A 24,153-nucleotide genomic window follows, 5' to 3' on the forward strand; every position below is an offset into this window, starting at 1 on the left:
TAGCTGGGTTACAGCACCACTAATAGAACCTGTTTCTCAGCAAAGCTCTTGGCTCAGGCTCAGCCCCATCCAAACCACACAGATGGGGCCTTTTCTTCACAGCGGTGGCAAAGCAGGCTCTGACCTGCATGTGCCCTACTCGGCCAGTCCCCACCAGCGGACGGAGGCTGTCTGCAATGTAGGGAAGCTGCGGTGGGAGGTTCAAAAGAGCATGAAGGAATTTCCACCTGGCACCTCTTGAAAAGTCTCATCAGGCTCACTTCCTTTTTTGGTCCCTTTGGGAAGGCTCAGGCCAGCAGGCAGGGGCCAATTCTACCTAGATTTGGGCTAACTACAAGGATTCCTCCACAGGGCTGTGCAGGGAGAACCTGGTGAAGGCCCTCAAGCTTGTAGTAACTGGCATCTGCTGTCTTGCCAGGCTGAGCGAGAGGCACTTCATGCTGTCTGCACAAAGGAAAAGGCTTGGCCCTGAAGGGGAAACACACGGTGCTTACCTACTGTTCCTGGAGTGAGGAGGAATGCTGAATGCAGCAGAAGATTGAGCGGGACATGAGGGAGATGGCTGTGACCTGTGCTGCCACCTGCATCCAGAAAAGCTGCTTGTTCCAGACACTCCTCACATCGAAGATGAAGAAAAAGGGAGAGGGCATGAAGGCCAAGAAATAAGCACAAAATCCATCCTCTGCCCTCCATTCTTTCCTCCCAGCAAGGCTGCTTGCTCCCCTGGGGCTCAGCCCTCCCAGATTACAACCATCAGCTGAGATAGCACTTGCACTGAGGCCTGAGCCTGCCAGGGCTGGCTGTCAGAGACAGAGGACATCAGAGCAGTGGTATGATGACATGTTCTCACCATTTTAGGTTGAGCTCTGTTGCCTTTCAAAAGCAGTAACAACCTTTCTTGCCAACGGGACTGGAGCAGGAGCGCAGGCTCCTGGCTGGCCTTCCTAGCTTCAGTGCCCTTCGTGTGCTCACATGGGTCAAGGCCCAATCCTGCTGCTGCTCAAGGTGGCAATAAAATAATTTCTGGGGGCAGAATGATGCACTTGACCTGGACCAGTTTGTCCTTGGGTGAATTTGAGAGAATGTTTCCCTTTGCACGGGAGGGAGTTACCGAACTCCCAGTGACTCCCCTGCGTTCCCCAACTTCAGCAGCTGGTCGCTGCAGCCCCCCTTCCCAGGGGGGCAGTGACACTGGCTGCAAACCCCGTCACCCGGCCCACATCCTTTAGCTGCCTCCCTACCTGTATTCCTACCAACCGAGTTGCTCTTTCCCACCTCTAGAATGGAAACCGAAGAGGAGCTTCTTTTGCCCAGTCTTTGGAGACGCTAGCTGTGCCCAGATCACACAGCAGCATCCCACAGACCAAACACGAGGCCCCAGCAGATTTGCCTTGGATCATTTATTTGGCAATGAGCAGGGTGTTGCTGTGAGAGCACCTCACAACCCTCAGTGCAAACCATGGGATTATGTGTCCACTCAGCACGTCCTCAGCAGGAGCAGGGCGATGCCATTCCTCACCTCTCAGCTTGTCCTCCCTTGCCAGAGATCATGAAAGCGTTGATGAAATGGAGCGAGTCCAGCAGAGAGCCACCAGGATGGTCGGGGCTGGAGCACACATCCCATGCACAGAGCCTGAGGGAACAGGGCTCCTTCAGCCTGGAGAAGGGAAGGTTTCGGGGGGCCTCAGCACAGCCTCCCAGTACCTGCGAAAAGGAGGTGACCGTGAGGATTGAGCCAAGCTTGGTGCTCAGGTGCAGAGCAGAATGAGAGAGCAGACACAATTTGAAACAAGAAAGGCTCCAACTGGATATAAAGGGAAACTTTTCACCCCAAGGACAGTCAAGCAGTGGGAGGGGGTGCCAGGGAGGTGGAGGGTTTCCACCACCCAACTGGGTAAAGCCCTGGGCAGCCCTGCCTGAGCCCACAGCTCACTGGCCTGGAGCAGGAGCCTGGGCTAGAGATCTCCTGCAGTCCTGCTGAGCATGAGCCATCCTGTGATTGTACACGACAGGCAGGTTGAAGCAGGTCCCCTCTCCCCAGAAATGGTCAGTGGAGGTCCCCGTCAGGCCCTCAGACCTTAACTGTCCCGGCCAGCCCCTCCTGGGACCCCCACTCCGGCGGTACCCTCTGCTCCCCGCTCCGGGAGCTCCAGCTGAGCTCATGCCCTGCTGTCCCCCCCCGAGTGAGGCTGTAGGTGTACCTGTGCCTGGTCCTTCTCCTGCACAGGCCTTGGACCTACACTGCAGGCAGCCCTGCCTCCTGCTGTTCCAACGTCCCGGCTGGAATTCCTGGAGAGGAGGAACCTGACTCATTACCACACCTCATCCAACAACCACAGGACACTCAGTGGAAGCTGCTGTTACCACCAACGCTGTCCCGCTCCGGTGCTGCAGTCACGCTCAGTTCCCAGCTCATCCTTCTGCGTGGAGCAGCATCCCCAACCTCTGTGGCTGCGGCCACGGGAGGTCCCAGGGCCCTCACAGACTCACCCACCGGGAGGTCAGGTCCTACTCGGGGAGGCAAAAGCTGTAGTTACATCCAGAGGGACATCTGGCTTCACTTCCAGGGAGGCCTGGGTTTACAGCCACCCACTGCTGCGGAGCTCCTGGCCAGAGGAGGGCCTGACACACTTGTCGACCGACCCCTCATCAGAGGTCTTCGGGGGGTCGCAGGGGCTGTCGGAGGACTCTGGTTTTTACATCTTTCAGTCTTGAGGTTGTCTGAAGGCAGACAGAGCCTGTCTGAGGGGGTGCTCAGCCGGCTGAGAGACTGGGAACGTCCTCTGCAGGGAGCATCCTGGCCTGCGGAGCAAGAATCGCCGTCGGGACGCTTCCAGAGGCAGGACTCGCCCTTGCGGCCCGTCTGAGAGCCCGCTGCTGCCGGCGATGCAGGGGCCCGCGGGTGGACGGCTCTCAGGGGGGTCTCCCTGGAGGGCGGGGAAGGACTGGGCTGGTTTCGGGGGGCAGGCGGAGGGATCCAGAGCAGCGGATGGAGCTTGGCTACATCTTCCTTCTTCATCCAAGGAGCTGCCCAGGCCGGACCCTCGGGCTTGGCACCGAAGAGGGATTCGTCGCAGAAGGACGGAGTGTGGCTTCTCAACCTTCACGGGGCAGCAAGGAGAGAAACCGGGTGTTTATTCAGGCAGCTCGCAGCGGGAAGAACCCTCGCGGGCCCGTGGAAGGAGGTTGAGCTGCACCCCCAGACCCTCCCGAGGGCCGCCCGGGGCCCGCCGAGCCCGGCCCGGGGGAACGGCGGGGCGCTGCCGGGCCGCCCTCCCCAGGCTAAGGCACGCGGGGGCCAGGGCCGCCTAGTGAGCCCCGAAAACCCGCGGCAGCGCCCCGGGCCGCCGCTCACCTGCACTTACTCCTCGGCCGGGAGCCGCCGCCACCGGGAGCCGCCGCCGCCGCCCAGGGAGGCGCGAAACCGGGCGGCGCCGGGCGCGCCCCCACGGGGCTCCCGAACAGCGACTCGTCCACGAAGGACGGACGAGCCCGGCGGACGCCCCGGGCCCGGCCCCGCCGCGGGAGCTGAGCAGCGGCCACGGGACCGGAGACGCCTCCTGGTGCCGGCCCCGCCGCCCGCATAGCCCCGCGCCGCGGGAGAGCAGCGCCGGCCCCGCCCCTTCCGGGCCCGCCCCGCCACGTGCTTCCGCCGCTGCTGCAAACATGGCGCCGCCGCGCGCCCGCCGCCAGCCCCGGGGAGCGCCGGTAGGAGGGGGGGGGCGGGAGGGACCGGGGAGGGTCTTGAGGGCGGCGTTCCTGGTGTCCCCGGTGCCGGTGTCCCCACTGCGCCCGGCGCTGATGTCCCTTGTTCCGGTGCCCGTGTGCCCGGTCCCCATGTGTCGGGGTCCCCTGTGCCCACTGCTGGCATCCTCGGTACCGGTGTCCCCGGTACCAGTATCCCCAGTCGCCACGTGCTGCTGTGCCTGGTACCGGTGTCCCCAGTCCCCGTGTGTCGGCGTCCCCAGTACTGGTGTCACCAGTCCCTGTGCGCTCATGTCCCCAAAACCAGTGTCCCCAGTCCCCATCTGCCATAATCCCCATGTGCCGGTGTCCCCAGTGCCGGTGTACCCGGTACCAGTGTCCCCAGTGCCGATGTCCCTGGTGCCGGTGTACCTGGTACCAGTGTCCCAGCTACTGGTGTCCCCGGTGCCACTGTCCTTAGTGCCAGTGTACCCACTACCAGTGTCGCAGCTACTGGTGTCCCCAGTACCAGTGTCCCTAGTGCTGCTGTCCCCAGTACCAGTGTCCCTCGTGCCAGTGTCCCCAGTGTTGGTGTCCCTCGTGCCAGTGTCCCCAGTGCTGGTGTCCCCACTGCCAGTGTCCCTGGTACCAGTGTCCCCAGTGCCGGTGTCCCCAGTGCTGGTGTCGCTGCCCACCAGACCGGCAGTGCAGAGCTGTGGTGCCCTGGCACCACTGGGACACCCATCACCGCCGCCGTGTCCCCTCGCTGTCCCCAGGTCCCTGCGCCGGCGCTGCCCGCCTTCCCTGCCACCGAGGAGGACGATGGCGCCGACGCCGAGCCGGACACACGGGCCATGGTGCGGGCCCAGAATCAGAAGAAGAAGAAATCCGGGGGCTTCCAGTCCATGGGTGCGTGCGGGGCAGGGGACAGCTGTCCCTGGGGTGGGGACTGTCCCCTCACCTGTCCCCGTCCCCGCAGGCCTCAGCTACCCCGTCTTCAAGGGCATCATGAAGAAGGGCTACAAGGTGCCCACCCCCATCCAGAGGAAGGTGAGCGCAGGGGGTGGCGGGACCCCCGCCCCGGGGCGGTGGCAGTGACGGTGACAGTGACGGCGGGGTGGTGTCTCGCAGAGCATCCCCGCCATCCTGCGCGGCCGGGACGTGGTGGCGATGGCGCGGACAGGCAGTGGGAAGACGGCCTGCTTCCTCATCCCCATGTTCGAGCGGCTGAAGGCGCCCAGCCAGGCTGGGGCACGCGCCCTCGTCCTCTCACCCACCCGCGAGCTGGCCCTGCAGACCCTGAAGTTCACCAAGGAGGTACGGGGGGACAGCGGGGACAACGGGGGCAAGGGGGTTGGTTTTAACACCCACCCTGATGTGTTTCTTTCTCACCTCGCAGCTGGGCAAGTTCACAGGCCTGAAGACAGCCCTGATCCTAGGAGGGGATAAGTAAGCCGTCCCCACTGGTCCCCACTTCCCTAAAGCCTCCCCAAAACCTGCTGAGGGGCTGGGCTGCCCCGTGGTGCCCAGTGCCACCCCAGCGTCTCCCCGCTCTCGCAGGATGGAGGACCAGTTTGCTGCCCTGCATGAGAACCCCGACATGTGAGTGGGGGCACAGGGAGGGGACCTGGTGGGGAAATGGTCCCCAAGAGCTACCCGCTTCCCGGGGACGCCACTGGTGTTTACAGCCAGCGTTCCCGATGGATGTGTCCTGGTGTTCCCTTGGAGCATCTTCCCGTGCTCCCCGCAGGGGACAAGGGGCTCTATTGAGTCTTTTTTGGGTCAGATTTGGGACGTGCACCCGGGATGGTGTGGGGATGCTGTCCCCCCACCCAGCCTGGTCCTGTCACCGCCTCTGTCCCCACAGAATCATTGCCACCCCCGGGCGCCTGGTGCACGTGGCGGTGGAGATGAAACTGAAGCTGCACACCGTGGAGTACGTGGTGTTTGACGAGGCCGACAGGTCAGCAGGGTGCAGTGGGGTCCCTGGGGGTCTCCGGGGCTGGCGGTGTCCCGCAACAGCGGGAGTGAGGTGCCCACGGAGGGACCGAACAGGCACTGCCATGTCCCCTGTCCCCTCCCCTGCAGGCTCTTCGAGATGGGCTTTGCCGAGCAGCTCCAGGAGATCATCGCCCGGCTCCCAGACTGCCACCAGACCGTCCTCTTCTCCGCCACGCTGCCCAAGCTGCTCGTCGAGTTTGCCCGGGCTGGTGAGAGCGTGGGGTGGGCGGCAGCTGGGGGGGAGCCTGGGGATGGGGACACGACGCGGTTCCGCAGCTGGGCTGGCCCCAGGGCTGGCAAAACAGAGCTGGGTGGAGGCTTGGCCAAGCGGGTGCAGGGCTGGTCCCAGTGGCACATCCCATGTGCGACCCACGTGTCACCACGTCCTGCAGGTCTCACCGAGCCCATGCTGATCCGTCTGGATGTGGAGTCCAAGCTCAGCGAGCAGCTCAAGGTGAGAGGGGCCAAGGGGGCTCGAGATGGGCTTTGTGCCCCCCACCCCCTGCAGGCCACCCTGCGGTGGCTCCAGGCACGCAAGGAGGGGACAAGGCGTGGCAGTGTCTGAAGTGGGGACGCAGAGGGGCTGAGCTCTGCCCTCCCCTTGCAGCTGGCTTTCTTCCACGTGCGCGGGGACGACAAACCAGCCGTGCTGCTCCACCTGCTCCGGAGCGTGGTGAAGCCTCAGGACCAGACGGTCGTCTTCGTGGCCACCAAGCACCACACGGAGTACCTCAAGGAGGCAAGTGGCATTTGGGGGTGCCCAGTGTGTACCCCTGTTAGAGGGCAGGCTGCCAGGGGTACCTAGAACCCCTTTCTGGACCCACATGGGGTCTGCATCTGTGGGCACATCCCTGCTGGAGTCCCTGCCTCTGTTTAGCTGGGTTGAAGGAGAAATCCCAGCGTATGTGATCATGGAGGTGCTGCATCCACCTGCCACTCAGACAGAGTGGGGAGCGCAGTGGGATTTGGGGGTCCGGGTGGGCACCCTGGGTTCTCCGGGAGACTGACGGTGCATGTCCAGGGGGGATCTGATCTCTCTTTCCTCCTCCCCAGCTGCTGACGGCCCAGGGCATCCGCTGCACACACATCTACAGCTCGCTGGACCAGACCGCCCGCAAGATCAACATCGCCAAGTTCGCCCAGGGCAAGTGCCCGGTGCTGCTGGTCACCGACGTGGCTGCCCGTGGGCTCGACATCCCCATGCTGGACAACGTCATCAACTACAGCTTCCCCGCCAAGGCCAAGCTGTTCCTGCATCGCGTCGGTGGGTGCTGGTGCCCCGCGCAGGGACCCTTCCAACCTGGGGGTCCCTCAGGGTGACAGGGAGGGGGTGAATGGGCTGTCCCTCGTCCCGTTTTTCCCATGCCTGTGGCCTGCTGGGCTGGCACTGGTGCCCCTGCCGTGGTGCTGCTATCTTTGGGGCAGGAGGTCTCCGTGTTGTGACATCAGGAGACAGGCTGGGGACAAAGCAGGGGCAGGACTGTCCCTCATCTCCCAGCTGGACTGGGGAGGCTCCTGGGGGCAGGGCTGGTGCTTTCCCTTCAGCGTGACACCGTGGTGGGCTCCCCTTCGCTCCCCCACCAGCCATGCCCAGCTGGTAAACATCACGTGCGTGGGCTCCCAGGGGCGCCAGTGGGTCCCTGCCCGGGTCGGGGCAGACTGGGCTGGCACTGGTCTGGTTTCTCATTCTCCTCCTCCCCTTGCCAGGTCGCGTGGCCCGAGCTGGCCGGAGTGGCATTGCCTACTCGCTGGTGGCTCCCGACGAGATGCCATATGTCTTCGACCTCCACCTCTTTCTGGGGCGCCCGCTCGTCCTCGCCGCTGCCCAGGAGATGCCCGCTGGTAAGACAGACCTGGTTGCAGGCATCAGGGTGGCTGCATGTCCAAGCTGGGACACTGGCCACATGGCCACTGTGGTTTTATCCTTGGCTGGTGCTGGAGTTCGTGGTCTTGTGGTCAGCATTTGTGCAGAGGGGTGATACGCTCTCATTACTGGGGTGCACCTGGGGAAAAGGGTGCTGGGGGCTCTGACACCCCGTGTGTCGGGGGATGCTGATTTAACCCTCCTGAGCTCCCCGTGGCTGTAAGCTCTGCTCTGTTAAGTCCCGTGCCCGCTGCAGCAATCCCAGGTGGGTGCCAGCGAGGTGACACGGTGTCCCTGGGGCTGCAGATGCCGGTGGGGTCTTGGGCCGTGTCCCCCAGAGCCTCGTGGACGACGAGGAGTGCCTGCTGCTGACGGACCACGAGGGCTCGCTGGAGCTGCGGAGCCTGCGCCGCGTCGCCGAGAACGCCCACAAGCAATACCTGCGCTCCCGGCCTGGCCCCTCGCCCGAGTCCATCAAGCGGGCAAAGGACCTGGACGTGTCTCAGCTAGGCATCCACCCGCTCTTCAGTGCGTGCCGTGGGGACGCCGAGGGAGGGGACCCCCTTCCCCTGGCCAGGGAGTTGATGGGTGCCCCTCTCCCTGCCCACCTTCCCCAGGTGCTCGCTTCGAAGACACCGAGCTGGAGAGGCTGCGGTTTGTGGACAGCATTAAAAACTACAAGTCCAAGGCAGTGAGTTGAGACCCGTCGTCGGGCAGGAGGCGCCTGGCGTGGGGCGGGAGGGAAGGTCCGTGCGGCCGGCGGGCAGCTCACCGGGGCTCCCCTCCCTCCCCGGGAGCAGACCATCTTCGAGATCAACGCCACGTCCCGGACGTTGGCCAGCACTGTGATGCGGTCGAAGCGGCGCCACGACCGTGCCCTCATCGAGAAGTACCAGCGTGGGCAGCAGGAGAAGCGGGCAGAGGCTCTCAAAGGCCAGGGGCTGTCCCCGGCCCTCCCCAGGCCCGAGGGGGGAGAAGAAGGAGAGGAGGAAAACCTCCAGGTAATGGGGCAGGAATCGGAGGTTTGCTGTGGCCGTGGCAGCTGCCACCGGGCAGCCTCGGCCGGTGCTGGCAGCACTGGGGCCCCCGCGCTGTGCCAGGGTGCGGGGACCGGTGCAGCGGCTGCCGGGGGGACGTGGCTCCCCCAGCCCCTCCGCCATCGTCTTCCAGGACGTGTTCTCCACCGTGGTGGGCCAGAAGCGAAAACGGGGCCGAGGGGTTGAAGACGGCGCCAGGAAAAAGCCGCAGCAGGCGGTGCAGCGGGACGATGACTTCTACATCCCGTACCGGCCCAAGGACTTTGAGAGCGAGAGGGGGTGAGTCCGGGGGGGCTCCTGCCGCCGGCCGGCGTGGGGGCTGCTCTCATCACCTGCCCTTTGCAGGCTGAGCGTGAGCGGCGAGGGCAGCGCCTTCGAGCAGCAGGCGGCCGGAGCCGTCCTGGATCTCATGGGTGACGAAAACCACAACCTCAACAAGAGCAGGCAGCTGCTGAAGTGGTGAGTGGGGTCCGTCCATGGGCTGGGGGCGGAATCGGGGCTGGGGGTACCCCACCACCCACTCCTACCGCCCTCCCCTCTCTCACAGGGACCGCAAGAAGAAGCGGTTCGTGGGGCAGACGGGCCAGGAGGACAAGAAGAAGGTGCGGACGGAGAGCGGGCGCTACATCAGCAGCTCCTACAAGAACAACCTGTATCCTGCCGGCAGGCTCTGCCGCCTGCCTGTGCCGTGGGGAGGGCTGGGGGCAAGGGGGAGCGGGGCTGGGCCTGCCGGCAGCCCTGCAGCATCGTGCCCTGCTCCCGGGGATCTGTCCCCTGCCCGGCCCGGGGAGGGAGCCTGGGCGGATGCGATGGGGAATCACCACACGTTCCCTTAACCCACCCCGGCCCAGCTATGAGAAGTGGAAGCAGAAATACAAGGTTGACGAGCGGGATGAGGATGAGGACGAGAACCGGGGCGGGGAGCAGTTCAGAGGGAAGCACCGGCGTGGACACGGTGAGTACCCGGAGCAAGCGCCGGAGCCCCACATCGTCCCCCCGCCACCTCGCTCCGGCTGCGGAGCTGAGCTTGGCCCTGTGCCCCCCGCAGGGCCCGGGCAGCCCCCGGCCCGGGGCAGGGTGCGCTCGGAGCTGAAGAACAAGCAGCAGATCCTGAAGCAGCGCAAGAAGGCGGCCAAGCAGCGCTTCCTGCAGAGCGGGGGGCTGAAGCGCCTGAAGGCCAGAAACCGGCAGCGGGTGCAGGAGCTGCGGCAAATGGCCTTCGGGCGCCGGGTGGGCGCCGCCAAGAAGGGCAAACTGCGGAAGAGGATGTAGGGGAGGGGCCCGTGCCCCAGCAGCTCCCCCCACGCCGGGGCTGGGTACTGGGGAAGGAGACATTAAATACTTGGCTGGTTTTGCATCCCGACTCCTCTTTGTTGTTGCCGTGAGCTTCGTGCCTGGGGTAATTCCTCCCCCCTTGGGCCACCCCCAGGCGCAATCCTGAAACCACCAGGTTCTGCATGTCCACAGCTGGGTTATATTTTGACAGGAGGCACCTGTGACACCCAACAGCCTGGATGCAAGCAGCAGCTCCCCCTTCCTCCACGACAGCCACTCCCCGCTGCCTGGGGTGCCCCTTGCAGGAGGGAACCCCAGGGGGTCGGGCTCTGCCCTGGGGACCCTGGTCCCTGCCTGCGCCACCACCATCCACATCACCTCTCATCCGGGGGGTGCCCAGACTTGTTAGGGAGGGACCTCCATCCCCAGGGGGGTGCTGGGGGAGTCCTGGGGCCCCACGCTGGCCGTGGCAGCCTCTCCCCAGCCCCAGGAGCAGGTGATTGTCCCTGGGGGGCTATTCCTGGCTCAGAGGCACCCTGGCACCCCCGTGGCGCTGTGGGCGTGTGCTGGTGGCTGCCGGCAAGGGTGGGAGACATGGCCCCGGCTGCCGGGGGCATAGCTCGGCACAGATGGCAACCAGGTCCTGCAGGCAGAGCAGCACCTGTGGAGACAGGGACCTTGATGCCACAGCCATCTGGGGACGCAAATGTCCCCGTGTCCCCCCCCAGCCCCACCGCCGGGGGGAGGGGGCTGTGCTGACCGTGTCCAGCTGGGCCTCGCTGTCCTCCAGGGCCACATCCGCGGGGACCTCAAGCCGTGCGGTGGCGAGCTGGAAGAGGTTCAGCACCGCCAGCTTGACCTGCCCCAGTAGCTGGGTCTTCTGGGCGGCTGTGCTCTGGATGTGGGCCCAGCGGGACTCCTGGGGGACAGAGCGGCAGAGAGCCCTGGGCCCCCCCAGCCACTGCCCCCTGTCCCCTGCACCCCCCCCAGCCGGGACAGGGGCACCTGGGGTTCCTGGCTGAGTGTCCCAGTGTCACTGGTGATGTTTTCTGGGCACACAGGGACCCCCAGCTCAGCCCAGGGGCTGCAGCCCGGCTTCCCACCACCACCGCGTTGGGCACCTCCCCTCTGCAGCATGCTGGGGGGGTCCGTACTGCCACCCCTCTCCCTGGGGGGGTCTTTGAGCACCCCACGTCCCCCCCTTACCCCCTGGAGCCTGACGTGGCGGGCAGCCCCCAGCTGTGCACGGAGCTGGGCCACCTCGTTGTTGGTGTGCAGGAGCTCGCTGCCAGTCTCCTCCTGGTACCGCCGGAGCCGTGCCCAGCCCTGGGCCAGCCGCTCCTGCCTGGCTTCTGCCTGTTGCGCCAGGGCTGCCCGCACCCCTGCCAGTGCCCCGAAATGGGCCAGCATGGCCGGGACATCCTGGAACTGGGCAGCGGGAGGGGGGCTGAGAGGCTGCAGGGGCTGCTGCCCTGGACGGGGCTAACCCCCACAAGGGGCCTGGGGACACGCAGGGTGGCACCGCAGGCCGGGGACCCCCACGCTCACCTGCCCCATCCTGGCCAGCACGTCCCGCAGGTAGTCACCGAAGCTGCGGAGGCTCCGCAGGCACCGGGCCAGGCGCTCCCTGCGCTGCAGCAGCCCCGCGAGCTCCCGGCGCAGGCGGGCAGCCTCGGCACCCTGCCCGGCTGCCCGTGCCCGCGCCTCCTCCGCCCGCCGCAGCGCCCACTCCCGCCTTGCCGCAGAAGCCTGCGGCACAGGGACGGGGTCAGCGGGGCCCTGACAGCCAGCCCGGCCTCAGCTCCCGCCCTCGCACCTTGAGGAAGGCGTCGAATTTGAGGGTGACATCCCGGAGCTGCTCTTCCCTCTGGCCCAGCTGCTGCCAGCGCTGCGCCAGGCTCTCCATCCTCTGCCGAAACTCCTGCGGGACCGTCGGGTGCCGAGAGCATCGCCCCACGCCAGCACACCCGATTCAGGAACGGGTGTGCCAGCCCGTGAACTTGTCCCCCCGGAGAGGGGACACGTGGGGGGGCTGGGGGCCGCCCTTACCTGCCGCCGGCTCTGCAGTGCCCGCTCCAGCTCCGCCACCTCCCGCCTCTTCAGCAGCAAGCGCGTGGAGGGCAGCGGGGTGGCTGCATCCCCCATTGGCACCGTCCTGCCGTGGGTGGTGTGAAGCTCATCATGCCCCAAGGTGGGGGGAGCCCAGGCAGGGGCACCCACCACGGTGGCACGGCCGGGGCCCCCCAGGGACCATCACTGCCTGCTGGGGCTCAGTGTGGGGGCCACTCTCCCCTCACCCACCCTCCCACTTCAGTCTCCCTCCCCTCAGAGCCCCCCAGCGCCACTGTAGCACCCAGGGAAAGACATGGCACAACACAACCACAGCTGATTAGACCCCGGGGAAGCCCCCTGCCCCCCCCAGCCCAGAGCGGGGCAACAGGCACAGCAGCATCCCGGTTCCAAGGTGGGGACACCATGTGAAAGCCACCCAGGAGAGTGTCAGGGAGCATGTGGGCACCCAAGTGTCCCAGCAGCTATGGATGGGGTGCAGGCGGAGTTATCGGGGTGCCCTTCACTCCCTAGGTGCCCCAGCTGGGGACACACCACAGCCCTCTCCCTGCCTGTGGACCCAGCACCCACCCAGTGGCACCCTGGGGGGCCAGCGATGGGAACACAAACCGACAGGCCACCGGGGATGCAGCAGCCCCGTTGCTGAGCCCTTGCTCGCCTCCAGCCAGCAGCACCCGCCGTGGGAGCGCGTGGGCAGCTGCCAGTCCCACGGGGAGGACGGGGGGGATCTCACTCACGGCAGCCGCAGCCTCTCCTGGAAAGCCACGCACAAATACTCCTCCATGCCGAAGGCCATCTCGCCTGTGCCTCCTCCTCGGCGGAGGAGCGGGGCAGCCGAGATGGCGGCAGCACAACACCGTTGCCAGGGGCAGTCCGAGGCTCCCGCAGCTCCCTGGGATTTTCCTGGCGTGGCTCCGAGCGTCGCCCGCGAGGGCGAGGTGCTGGGTCCTGCCCCGCTCCCCCAGGGCCAGTGCAGAGGCTCCTTGGGGACAGGTTGCAGGTCGGTCCCACCGGGGTTCTGCCCCCTGGGGCTTTAGGGCCTTCTGCCCCCACTCCGGTCCCCCCCAGCCCCTCAGGAACCTCCGTTCGGGCTCCAGGCCCCTTCAGAGACCACCGCGCACAGTCAGACCCCCCCACCGCCCCGCCAAGCGCTCAGGCCCCCCTCAGCTCTCCTCCATCTCACACTGTCCTTCTCCGCAGCCCAGGGAGGGCTCAGACCCCGCCGCTCCTCGCCGCCCGCCCCAGGAGCGCCTCCTTTCCCCTCCACGTGCCCTCGGGTCCCCTTCGTTCCCCCACGTGCCATCAGATCCCCTTGGTTCCCCCAGTGCGTGCTCAGCTCCCCCCACTACCCTCCGCACACACTCCGACCCCTCGTGCACTCACTCCTCCGACACCCTCCACGCACTCTCACTCCCCACTTGACGCAGTTTATTGCTGTTCCCCTCCACGCCCCCATCCCTGTTCCAGCCCGTCCTGCCGTTCCTGTCCCCACATCCCGATCGCCTCCCACGCCCCCCACGCACACTCGGATCCCTCTGGCTCCCCTCTGAGGACACGGCTGCTCCCTGTTGTTCCTGCTGTGCCTTTCCAGTCCCTCCCTTTGACCCCGCTGAGGGCTCAGACTTGACCTGTCCCTCCCTCCCCTCCCGCACGCCCTGGCCCCTCCATTACCCACCCTACAGCTCCCTTCCACAGCTGCCCTGATCCCCCCCTGCAGATCCTGCTCCCCTCATCCCCTCCCTGCATAAATTCCCTCCGTGTTTTCCATCACGGCCAGGCATCCCCCTCAAAACCACACTGCAAGGTACAGATTAACTCCCGACTTAGATAACGGAGCAACACTTCAGAAGGACTAGAGGAAAAAATATTTATAATAAAAAGAATTAAGCCTCCCTAGAGTCAGCATCACCCTTGTCCTGCCTGTGCACCACTTGTTTCTTCCGCTATCCTGGGACCCTGCAGCCCCGCAGAGACTTTCTCCATCACGTTCCCCACAACCCCAGCGCTGCTCATGGTGCCTGGGCCAGAATCCTGAACTGGTACTGGAGTCCGCCGCAGGCATCAAGAGGAGGGAGCTACTGGGACCCCCTGCGCCAGCTCTGCCTGCGCCGGGCGCCACCTTGTTAAAAAGAACACCCGAGACAAAGAGGAACATGAAGAGAGGGGAAGAGAAATGGAGAAACAAGGCTGGGGAAGGAGGGAATGAAAGGTGGGGAAGGGGCGAGGGGAGGAGGAAGTGGGGATGCTCTGGCCGAAGCAGCCCGCTGCAGGACCCCCACGGCCCGCGCTCAGCCCCACGGCGACGAGGACGAGCGTGACGCCGGGCGTCCAGCAGAGCTGCGTGTGCTTCCGCATGGAGGGATGGGAACTACGTGCCTCGCGTCTCTCCTCCCGTGTCCTGCAGGGAGACCCCAGCGCGCTGCTCGCCATCGTCACCTACGCAGGGCACAGAGCAGCAGCATCTCAGCAGGAGCCAGCAAGCCGGACAACAGGAATTCCTCCCTCACGGCAGCTGCTCCTGGAAGACCCAGAGCTTAGCAGGGGAACAGGCAGGTCCGGCCCCAAAAGCGGGCCAGCGGGCAGGCGGCAGGGCTCACCTTCCGTCAGGCAGTTGAGGTGAGCAGCCTGGATGTGGTGCCCATTGACCAGCACCATCGCCTTGTGCTTGGTGGAACTGCTCATGCTCTCCTCCTCCCCCTTCCCCTCATCGTCATCTTCTGAGTCCACCAACACCAAGACATCACCCGAGTCTTGATTCCTGTGAATGGCAGAGCAAGCGGAGGTGGCTGAAGGGCTGAGGACAGCCTGTCCTGACCCCTCCCTCCAGCCCGTGCCTGCCCTGGCTCTGACAATCCTCTAACACCAAAACAATCAATTTTGATGGACTCTTCCAATCCTGCACTAACCGTGCTCAGGGACCAGCTGGTTTCAGACCCTGCTGGCAGCAACACCACCAACGGCGTTCTGCACCGCTTCCCATTCATCTTCCAAAGTCCTCCAACCACTTCACGAATATTCACGTACTAAACCGCAGGACCCCTCCCGAGGGGAGTTATTGTCCCCTCCCGTACTGATGGGGAAACGCAGGCACTCAGAAACGAGTCTTCCCCTGCCGCAGCACCACAGCTGTGGGAACAGAATCAACAGGGGCAAGGGCAGGGAGCGGGGCCAGGAGGGGTGCAAGCAGGAAGCAGAGAAGGAATCCAGCATGCCTGAACGCCCAGGCGGCACTTGTTCACGTTCACGATCAGACATCCCTTCTGAGGGGGGAAGGACACGGGCAAATGCCCGTACGGGGTGGCAGATCACCATTTCCATTTACTGTCCAAGCCGTCGGGCTCCCCTGCGCCCAGGAGCAGCTCTCCTGCACAGCCTCCTCCCACACTCCCACACCCGTGCGCTCCAGCACGATGCCACTCCTGCTCTGACGCCGAGTGCTCTCTGCTCCCCTCGTCCTCCTGCTCCCGCACCCAGTCCCACTCATCCCCATCACCCCCTTCCCGCGGGAGGCACGGCTCCCACGTAAGCACAGCTTTGCTCTGGGCACAGTTCCTGCCTCCGAGGTGGATTCCCCACCCTACAGGGAGATCACCTCTGCAGGAGACGATGGACTAATGAGGCCTCGCAGGACGGGGCTGGGGAAAATCAACACTCACCTGAACGCAGCACCTGAATGGGAGAGAAGGGAAAAGACAGTTAGAAACCAGCCCCAGTGCGCTGCTGGTTTTACTGTACAACCCCTCCCAGTCCTGCCTGTGGTAGGACGGTCTCTGGCAGCCACACATAGAGGCACGGATGTGAAGGTGACCTGCCCCCGTATAGAACAGGAGCACCAGAAAGGTCACGAGGAAAGAGGAGAAGGCCCATCCCAGCACAGCTAAGGCAAGGAGAAGGTGCCTGAAGCACTCAGCTAGGGAAGAGCCTTTTGTTTCCAACCCATCTGCCTCCAGGGCTGACAGGGTTCTGGACAGGAGCAGGATGAGGCCCAAGGGCTGGGGTGATCATCAGGCTGAGTCCAGCCCAGCAGAAGGGACAAGGTGGTTAGAGATAAAACCAGGCCGCCCCAGGAAGGGGTAACCCCCTCCCCAGCTTGTGCAGAGGAGAGCTCCTACCTCTCAGGCACAGGAGGGGATTGTAGTACAAGATGATCCCGGTGATGGTGAGAACAGCCAACAGGGACAGGACCACCACGGCACCCACCACCCCAACGATGTTCACCGGCTCTGTGGAGAAGAGACACGAGAGGTCAGCTTGGCACCAGGACATGGATGGATGAGGAATTTTCAGTGCAAGAGACAGAGCAGGTCCCGATGCTGTCTCAGCTCCCATTTCTCATCATTGCTACAGTCCCACTTTCAGGCTCTTGTGTTTTGTTGATATAGAAAGCACCACAGCAAGGCCCCTAATTTTGCGACCATGTGCATTTAGAGAAAGCAAATCAACCCCTGCCCATTGCACCTTGAGCAGCTTGGCCCTCGGAGGAGCTCCTCTGTGCCCACAGCCCCCAGGAGGGACCAAGGAAGCACCTCCCTCAGGCCTGTTAGAGGCGAGGGGATCGGGCCTTTTCACCCTGGGATGAAGGGAGCCAGTCCTGCATCTATGCTTGCCGCAAGAGTGTGGAAAGCATCAGAGGGCTCTTAGTGGCAAGCAGAGCCCCATGGGGGCTCTCCAGCAGCCCCTGTGAACTGTGTCCCTTACTCCTCCTCAATCCCTGCCACAGCAACCCCAGGCAGCCCCACTCACCCTTCACCGTCAGGCAGACAAACAGCTCCCTCAGCCCTACGGGGTTCTGTGCCTTGCAGACGTAACAGCCCCCGTCGGTGCCCTGGGAGCAGTTCCGGATGGTGAGCTGGGACACGTTGCCCTCCTGGGCAATGAGGTACCTCCCTCCGGGTTGGATCTCCACCTCTGGCTGGGTGATGCCCCGCAGCCAGGTGAGCCTCGCTGCCGGGGTGCTCTCGGTCACACGGCACGTCAGGGTCACGTTGTCACCCACAAAGCAGGTCTTTGGGGGCTCTGACTCCAGAGAAGGGATTTCTGAACAGCCCAAGGGGGAAAAAAAAAAAGAAAGAGTCAAGAAGGGAATGGAGGAGTTTAACATAACAAGCAATCAGCCATCTGATTTAATGATTAATAATTATTAACAGAAGGAAGTCAGACAGGAGTCTGGGACTCGAGCACTGTGGGCTTGGCACTCAGCTCACTCACAAGACTTCAGCAGCCTTCCAAGGAGCGGTCCGAGCAACTTCCACATTGCTCAGTCCTTTTTTTGACACCTGTCTTTGCATCCCCAGGGAAGAATGGTCAGATGGTAGCCAGTGGGAAGATGGCAGAGAGAAGAAAGGCAGCCCAGGAATTTTCCTTGGGATCAGCAGAGCTCTTGTGTAGCCCTGACAACCCATGGAAGACAAATCCAGCTCAGGTTTTCAAAAGCCACTTTAGTCAGCTCCCTTAGATGCTTGAAGGGGGCCTGGGGGCATGCAAGACCCCTTCTGCTATAAACCCAGCCTTGCCAAACTTAATCTCAAGAGGAGCAAGGCACTAAAACTGCCTCTCACTGTCACTCAGGCACAAGTGCTTGCACAGGTGAAAAGCTTGGTGCAGGGAGATTTGCTGGCCCCTGAAGATGTACCCAAAACACAACTCACCTACACCTACGCCGTGGTGGCTCTCAGCTGCAGGACTTGTGCAGGCACCTCCGCACAAGCCCAGCCCTGCCACGCTGCCTCGTTAGCATCTCTCCCTGCGCAAGCGCCCGCAAGCCTGGCTTGCCTGACCGTTGCCTTAGTGCTCTGGAGGGCAGAGAATGACCGGGGTACCTGTCTGCTCCACCATTAGCAGACTCATTAATAGTTAATAAGACAGGCAAATCAACTCACTTATCTCCACAGTGCACGCAGGCTCCTCCTGCTTGACGACGTGGCTCCCGACACACTTGAACACTTTGCGGTGGGAGAGGTGGGAGCTGTTCAGCGTTTCCACATGGGTGTCCGAGGAGCTCATGGAGCTGATGACCCAGCTTGAGTTCTCCAGATCATGCCCCTCTTCTCTCCAGTGCAGGGTGGGGTGGGGGTACCCCCCAGGCCAGCTGCAAAACAGCTGCAGCATCAGCCCCGATGAGGAAGTCTCGGCCCAGCACTTTGGGGTTGAGTGTGGTGGATCTGTCAGCAAGAACAGCACATGGTTAGAAACATTTCCGAGTCACAGCTCTCAGCACCTCAGGGCTGGATCCCCAGCAAGTGCTTGTTTTTGCCATTGCTCCCCTTGAAAGTCTTCCTGGTTTCTCTGCCTGTCTTGCTCCCTGACCTGCATCCCACAGCCCCAGGGGAGCACAAGGACAGCCAAGAGGGACCAAGCGGAGGCTGTCCTGCAAAACCCCTAACAGTAACCAAAGCCAAGCCTTGAGGGACTAATGCGCAGGGAGGAAACAAATTATTGCCACAGCTTTATCCAGCGGAGATAAGCACCAAAAAACACAGCAGGGGAACAAAATCTCCACACTGCCCTTGGTCCTCACGCCACAGCTACGAGGGGGTCACACCGAGTCACACTACTTGAGAACAAGGCTCTGCCTCTCCACGTCGCTGAAACAAGCACTCAGATTTCCCAAGGGGCCATGGAAAGCATCAGGGCTCTTGCCCAGGGACAAGTAACCAGCTCCTCAGGGCCACCAGCTCAAAGGCTGCCCTGGCAAGCCCAGCACATCGCTGAAGGAGGAGGCTGTTCAAGTGTACAAGATGCTTTGCCCACAGGGAGCCCTGGTGACTCCAGCTCGCAGGGTCATGGCCACAGACATGTGCCACTGAAGCCAAACCAGGTGTGCTCCGTTCCTTCCTGCACCACTGTCACTGCCACACACCGCGCTCTGTGTCCACACCACACTGCAGCAGTGGGGACAAACTCCAGAAAGAACATAGGTAGGGTAAGTCACTGCTGGCCTCATGCCAGGGCCACATGGTAACCACCACAACTGTTCGTTATTTAAACACAGAAACAACTACATGATGGCAGCAGGAGGTCAAAAGCCAATAGTAACCCAAGAGCAATCCCTTCAGGCAGAGCAGGGCTTGTTTCATGCAGTGTGAGTTCCTGTCTCTCTCCCATCAGCTGGTTTCACAGACCCCCCCCATGCACAGACACACACACATGTTGTTTAACAGCCATAGGGATTCTGGACTCTGATCCAGGCTGAATTATCACACTGTGTCCCTGTGGCTGGCTTGCCTAATCCAACGCTGAACAAGACCCCACTGAGAGATCAGATGCTGCCAAAGCAAGCCCCACACAAGAGGTGTCAGAGGGATGCCTGATGTTTGTTTTGCAGAGCAGTTATTCAAGTGACTTTCAAATGACATGAGTTAAAAAAAACAACATCATGGCAAAACCCCATGTGAGCTACAAGAACATACCTTCTCGGGGCTTGGCCTTCCAGGAACTATACACATGCATCTCATATGATCTTTGAAACCATCCACCTCTGGCAAGAAAGTTCTCTACAATACTTCCTCTGTCCCAGCTCTGGGGAGGTCTCATAACTGATCCTGAATCCTGGCTGTGGTTCACAAGAGCAACCTGTCAGCCTGGATCACCAGAAACGGCCCCGTGAGGAAGCTGTCTGTGAGGCAGACACAGCCCTTCCGGGACGTCCAGCCAGGGCACTGCACTGTTTGTGCTGGTTCCAGGAACCTGCCTCCTGAAGCCACCAGCTTCACATTCTGAACTCCCAGACCCTCCCAGTACATCTCTACTCTTCTGTCTAAATGCTAACAGAGATCTGTTCCCAAAATGTTAACACGTCAAAAACCTAAAAACCTCCAGTCCCCCACAACCAAAAAACCCTCACAAAACACCAGCAAGAAGGACCTCAGGCCCACAGAAGAGCCAACAGCGGCGTGTATCAAATTGCACACAAACAGACCAAGGAATCCCTTGGAGGTGTGCAACTGCATGTTTCCTTCACACCCTGTGCTTCCCATCCAAAACAAACACAGAACAGCAGCTCAAGGCAGGGCTGCACCTTTGTTGTGTTGCTAGAATGTTTACTCTAGTGCTTGTGGGTTTTTTAAATGCAGTTTTAAGCAAAAAAAGATTTTTGGTACAACGCATGAGATGGGTTGAAGACTGTCAACTGGTAAGTCCCACGTGCATCCTACAGATCCTGGGTGGGTCTTTTACAGTGGTGCCTGGTCTATGCCTGAGAGGTTCACTCCAGCCCAGGCTAAGTTGCTCCGGTAACAATGAATGTGAAAAATCAGGGCCCGTGCTTCTAGTCTGACGCTGAGAAGCTTCAACTTCTGGCCTTTGCTGGTGCCTCTTTGCTGATCTAAAGCACCACCAGAAATACCTCTCTCACCTATTTAAGGGCACACCAGTGTCCCATATCACCTTTGTAACTTCTGGAAATTAATTGACACATTAATTTCACTCTAATAAATGAAGTTCAGAGTGCAGCACCAACATGCCATAGATATCTTTTGCTCATGAGTGTTTTGGATCAATGCTCCAGATTTAGGGCTCCCGCCTCCTAAGCCCCATGCCTACATATATATTCCCTGAAGCAGCCTGAGGTTCAATTCCTCCACTCCAGCCCTCCGTGACCCTCCAAACCCCATCTACAGGTTCCTCGCCCCAGGAAGGGAATTTTTACTCATGTGAACTTACAGAGATTTAATCTGTACAAAACAGGTACAACTTTTATAACACACACCCTTCACCAAACACCAAGGAGGAAGGAACGCCCTGAATGCAAACAGAAAACAGGTCTCGCACATGGTAGATGTTGATGGAAAGACCAGGAAGAAAGGAAGGGGCCAACAGAGCACAGAGCCCTGTCACCAAAAAAGGCACACTGGCAGCAGTCTTTCCCTCTTCTCAACCCTGTAATATGGGCTTGGCTGGCATAAAGGACAGCAGGTCACTGCCTAGGTCTGAGGGGCCAGAGCCTACGTCACACCTGATCAGACTTGGTGACAGGGCCAACGAACTAGTTTATCATCTGCAGTGAAGAAGGAACTGAAGAGACATAGACAGGACTTAATGACTAGCAATAGTGGTACCAGCCATAGGACCTGCGCTCCCTGCTAATCTGGAGGGGGCTGTTACACAGAAGAGCCAGGACATCCGGGCAAGATAATGGTTCCCCTACAGAAGCAGGAAGGACCTGCACCAGCGGCGTGCAAAGTGACTCAAGTGCTCTCCAGCCTGATCCTCCACCTGTGCTGTGAAGATTTCTAAGAGAACAAATGAATGAAAGAGGGATGGAAATGTCAGAGAGGACCAAAAGACAGAACAGGAAAAAAAGGCTGAAAGAATGGACTGTGCTGATAACAACAGGCACGCTCCCAGCAGGAAATCTGAGGGATGTGGTGCTTCCATCAGAATCGGAAGGCTGCACTGTAAGACTCAGCTGAGGACCTTCCATCCTCACACCAACATCTATTTCAAACATGCACTTCAATCAAGGGTAGAAAAGACACGGAGCAGCAGCCCCCACCCTAAGATTTACGAAGGCTCAAGTCAGCCAGATTCTGAGGCAAACAGCCACCCTTGGAAGAGCTACAGGGTATTAAAGATCTGTCCAAAAACTAGTTTATCATAAACAGTGAAGAAGGAACTGAAGAGACATAGAGAGGACTTAATGACTAGCATTGTCCTCTGCATTGCACACAACTGATCCTTGACAGACCATTTAGACACACGTCTCGGTGCTTGTGAGTGAATGAGTAATTGCGTAGTATCAGCCTGCTCGCTGACTTTGCATTATAAGGCCACCTTGCCCTTTTTCACATTATTTTTCCACCAGTGCCAGGTGAATCTGGGGACCTGCGAGACTCAAGGGAGGAAACCCACAAACACAGGACAGACTTACTGGCTACCAGGAGCTGCACCCTGTGTTCATGGTCCGTCTTGTTCAGCACCTCCTTGCAAGTGTAGTTGCCTTCGTCCTGCACACGCAGCCCTGTGATGCGCAGAGAGCTGTTGTCAACCAGGGAGAAACGGACATCCGGGGGGAAGGCGACCTTTGAGGAGAAGAGTGGAGGGAAAGAGTGTGGATCCCCTTGAAACCAAACCACCTCCGTTGCTTCTTTGGAGACATTTCGGCATAAAAGGAGGATGCTTCCTCCAACCTCCCCAAAGACCACTTCCTCTGTTCCTGCAAAACAGAAGCGACAGTGTTAAGTAGGGAACCGGCAAAGCCCCCTTCCATCAGCATCTGGACATCTGATATATATCAACCCTCTGCAACGCTTATTAGGGGGTTGTTAAAGGATCTCCGAGATGCATTTGGCAGATAACGTTTAATGCAGACGCATGATCAGGAAGAGGGACGCAGCTTAAAAGGCTCAACTGGAAAGCAAGGACACACTATTTCTGCCCAAGAGAGAAGGGCAACAAACAAGTGACCCGAAGGAGCAGGGATGACTGGTGTTACAGCACTACTGACGCTGGGTCACCCAACATGGTCACCCAATATTTTGCTGGACCACTTGCCCACGTAGCCTCATCCCTGCACTGCTCAGGGGAGCACATGGTACTGAAAAAGGAGACAAAAGCCACCCCAATATCGGTAGCCATCCAGGAAGATGACACAACTGTTGATATCCCGTTCGCCTTTCCTACTCTGCCCTTTCCCTGCAAAATGGCACCTGGACCCTACAGCCAGTTCACAGGTCTGCAGGAGTGCCCCCTTCTACCAGCCCCTCAGCCTCTGCCCGGCTTGTTTTCAAAGGGAAATCTTGTTACTTTCTGCACAAAAAAATCACTTTTTAAAGAAAAGAAATCAGTGTTAGGGCCCGCTGGGGAGCTCCCCTCAGGACCATGGCAGGCTGAGGCACCGCTCTAACAGTCGCCCACACACGGTCGCCGCTCCCCTCCCCTCAGCCCCGGCTACCTGCGGCCTCCCGGCGCGGCACCAGCCTCCAGACGCAGAGAGCGAGGAAGAACCGGGCTGGCGGCGTCCCGCCGGGGAGCCGCATCGCCGTGTGCCGCCGCCAGAGCCTCCCGCCTCGGGGAGGCGGCGCCGCCTGGCCTCCGCCCCAGCGGGCAGGCCGAGGAGGGCGGGCGGCACTGTCCGGGTCCACCCGCCCTCCCCTGCCCGCTCACCGGGGCCCGTGAAGGGGGTCGGGTGTCAGTCCCCGCCGCCTCAGACCCGCCATCTTGCGCGCCCGCCATCTTGGCCGCCCCCCGACCCCGCCCGCCATCTTGGGGGCACCCCCCACCCCACCATCCTGGGCAGCCCCCTCAGAGCGGCCCGGAGGCGGTTTCGCTGCCCGGGGAGCCAGGCGCTGACCTCGGGGGTGTCCAAGGATCGGGAACGTTTAACGCAAGGAGGATGGTGTTTCCAGAGGGCAAAACTAAGTGAAGGTAGTAAGTGAACGCCCCCCCGCCCAGAGGATTTTCCAAAGTTCAGCCACTTAGAGACACCCCAAAAGCAGTGGGAGTGGGAAGAACCGTGATAAATGACTGTGAACAGTGCCACAAACTGTATGATTCTTGGGCATGGGCAAATTGAAAAAAAACAACAATGCAGCAGCTTAAACCAGAGCTGGAGAGGAAAGAAGCAGAGCACAGACAGAAGAGGGACTGGGAGAAGGAAGCAAGAAAGGGTAAAGGATGAGCTTCTCCACTGCTGGAGAGGTCCCAAGGAAATAGGCAACAAGGAAAGAGAAAGGTATGGATGTTTTCAGTTTCTTTAAAGGTGTCCCTCGCATTCCCCTGGGTGAATGTAACAAAGCGCAGCCAGCATGCTGTTAAATGTTGGCCTCGGGTGTGTTAGGAGAAATTGTCCCCATGACAGTATTTTTTTTAGTGACTGATGCCATGGATCCAATGGTCCTGCATTGTCCACCATTGCAGATAGCAACTTCCAGGCCGGTTTGTTACACGGATTGCTTCTCTGCATTACCTCCCAGCAAGGGCTGTAAGGCACGAAGTATCCTCAGCTCCCTTGGGGACACCCGACTGCTTGGGGAAGGCACAACACGGCCAGTTTCCCAGCAGCCATCACACACCGGGCCAAGGCGTGCACGGAGCAGAGTGCTGATATCCACTGGGCCCTGGCACATAAATTACGAGTTAATTAACGGCCGTTAAGCAAGGGCACAGCGCTGGTTTAGGTGCCCGCTCTGCAGCCCTCGGCGCCTCCCGGCCCGGGCGAAGATAGGGGCGGCCGCCCGGCAGGGGGCGCCCTAACAGCGGGAGCGGGGGAAAGGCTAGCGGCGC

At 61.2% G+C, this 24,153-nt stretch overlaps 4 protein-coding genes across 4 annotated transcripts; 1 reads left to right on the forward strand and 3 right to left on the reverse strand.

The window, feature by feature from the left end:
* Positions 1 to 1,380: 1,380 nt before the first annotated feature.
* On the reverse strand, positions 1,381 to 3,668 carry RITA1 (RBPJ interacting and tubulin associated 1). Its single transcript, XM_074887044.1, is given in 4 exon segments — positions 1,381 to 1,704; positions 2,202 to 3,101; positions 3,356 to 3,629; positions 3,632 to 3,668. Coding segments are annotated over 3 exon segments (855 nt in total). The 3' UTR covers positions 1,381 to 1,704; positions 2,202 to 2,557.
* On the forward strand, positions 3,649 to 9,947 carry DDX54 (DEAD-box helicase 54). Its single transcript, XM_074887036.1, has 20 exons — positions 3,649 to 3,708; positions 4,461 to 4,593; positions 4,664 to 4,734; positions 4,816 to 5,001; positions 5,084 to 5,133; positions 5,245 to 5,286; positions 5,552 to 5,647; positions 5,773 to 5,894; positions 6,078 to 6,139; positions 6,293 to 6,424; positions 6,739 to 6,949; positions 7,393 to 7,527; positions 7,856 to 8,077; positions 8,167 to 8,240; positions 8,350 to 8,550; positions 8,720 to 8,865; positions 8,932 to 9,045; positions 9,134 to 9,238; positions 9,438 to 9,541; positions 9,635 to 9,947. Exons 1-20 carry the CDS (start codon positions 3,667 to 3,669, stop codon positions 9,856 to 9,858), a joined length of 2,472 nt encoding a protein of 823 aa, XP_074743137.1. The 5' UTR covers positions 3,649 to 3,666; the 3' UTR covers positions 9,859 to 9,947.
* Positions 9,948 to 10,037: 90 nt separating this feature from the next.
* On the reverse strand, positions 10,038 to 12,727 carry CFAP73 (cilia and flagella associated protein 73). Its single transcript, XM_074887043.1, has 7 exons — positions 12,669 to 12,727; positions 11,911 to 12,016; positions 11,678 to 11,782; positions 11,410 to 11,610; positions 11,068 to 11,289; positions 10,622 to 10,780; positions 10,038 to 10,522 (listed from the first exon to the last, which is right to left on the reverse strand). Exons 1-7 carry the CDS (start codon positions 12,725 to 12,727, stop codon positions 10,376 to 10,378), a joined length of 999 nt encoding a protein of 332 aa, XP_074743144.1. The 3' UTR covers positions 10,038 to 10,375.
* A 1,048-nt stretch (positions 12,728 to 13,775) lies between these two features.
* On the reverse strand, positions 13,776 to 23,103 carry VSIG10 (V-set and immunoglobulin domain containing 10). The gene is given in 9 exon segments (XM_074887040.1): positions 13,776 to 14,367; positions 14,529 to 14,689; positions 15,588 to 15,600; positions 16,044 to 16,154; positions 16,675 to 16,968; positions 17,811 to 18,092; positions 21,800 to 22,084; positions 22,823 to 22,967; positions 22,969 to 23,103. Coding segments are annotated over 9 exon segments (1,494 nt in total). The 3' UTR covers positions 13,776 to 14,299.
* Positions 23,104 to 24,153: the final 1,050 nt, after the last annotated feature.

Source organism: Strix uralensis, chromosome 17 (genome assembly GCF_047716275.1).
Source record: "Strix uralensis isolate ZFMK-TIS-50842 chromosome 17, bStrUra1, whole genome shotgun sequence".
Classification (NCBI taxonomy): domain Eukaryota; kingdom Metazoa; phylum Chordata; class Aves; order Strigiformes; family Strigidae; genus Strix; species Strix uralensis.

What these genes read in the sequence shown, in the direction of transcription:
- DDX54 (XM_074887036.1), top strand. Translation starts at nt 3,667, where the DNA reads ATGGCGCCGCCGCGCGCCCGCCGCCAGCCCCGGGGAGCGCCG. An exon ending in GCCAGCCCCGGGGAGCGCCG is followed by an intron (nt 3,709 to 4,460) that starts GTAGGAGGGGGG and finishes CGCTGTCCCCAG; the next exon opens with GTCCCTGCGCCGGCGCTGCC. An exon ending in CGGGGGCTTCCAGTCCATGG is followed by an intron (nt 4,594 to 4,663) that starts GTGCGTGCGGGG and finishes CCGTCCCCGCAG; the next exon opens with GCCTCAGCTACCCCGTCTTC.
- CFAP73 (XM_074887043.1), bottom strand. Translation starts at nt 12,727, where the DNA reads ATGGCCTTCGGCATGGAGGAGTATTTGTGCGTGGCTTTCCAGGAGAGG. An exon ending in TGCTGGCCAGGATGGGGCAG is followed by an intron (nt 11,290 to 11,409) that starts GTGAGCGTGGGG and finishes CCCGCTGCCCAG; the next exon opens with TTCCAGGATGTCCCGGCCAT. An exon ending in GCCACGTCAGGCTCCAGGGG is followed by an intron (nt 10,781 to 11,067) that starts GTAAGGGGGGGA and finishes TCTGTCCCCCAG; the next exon opens with GAGTCCCGCTGGGCCCACAT.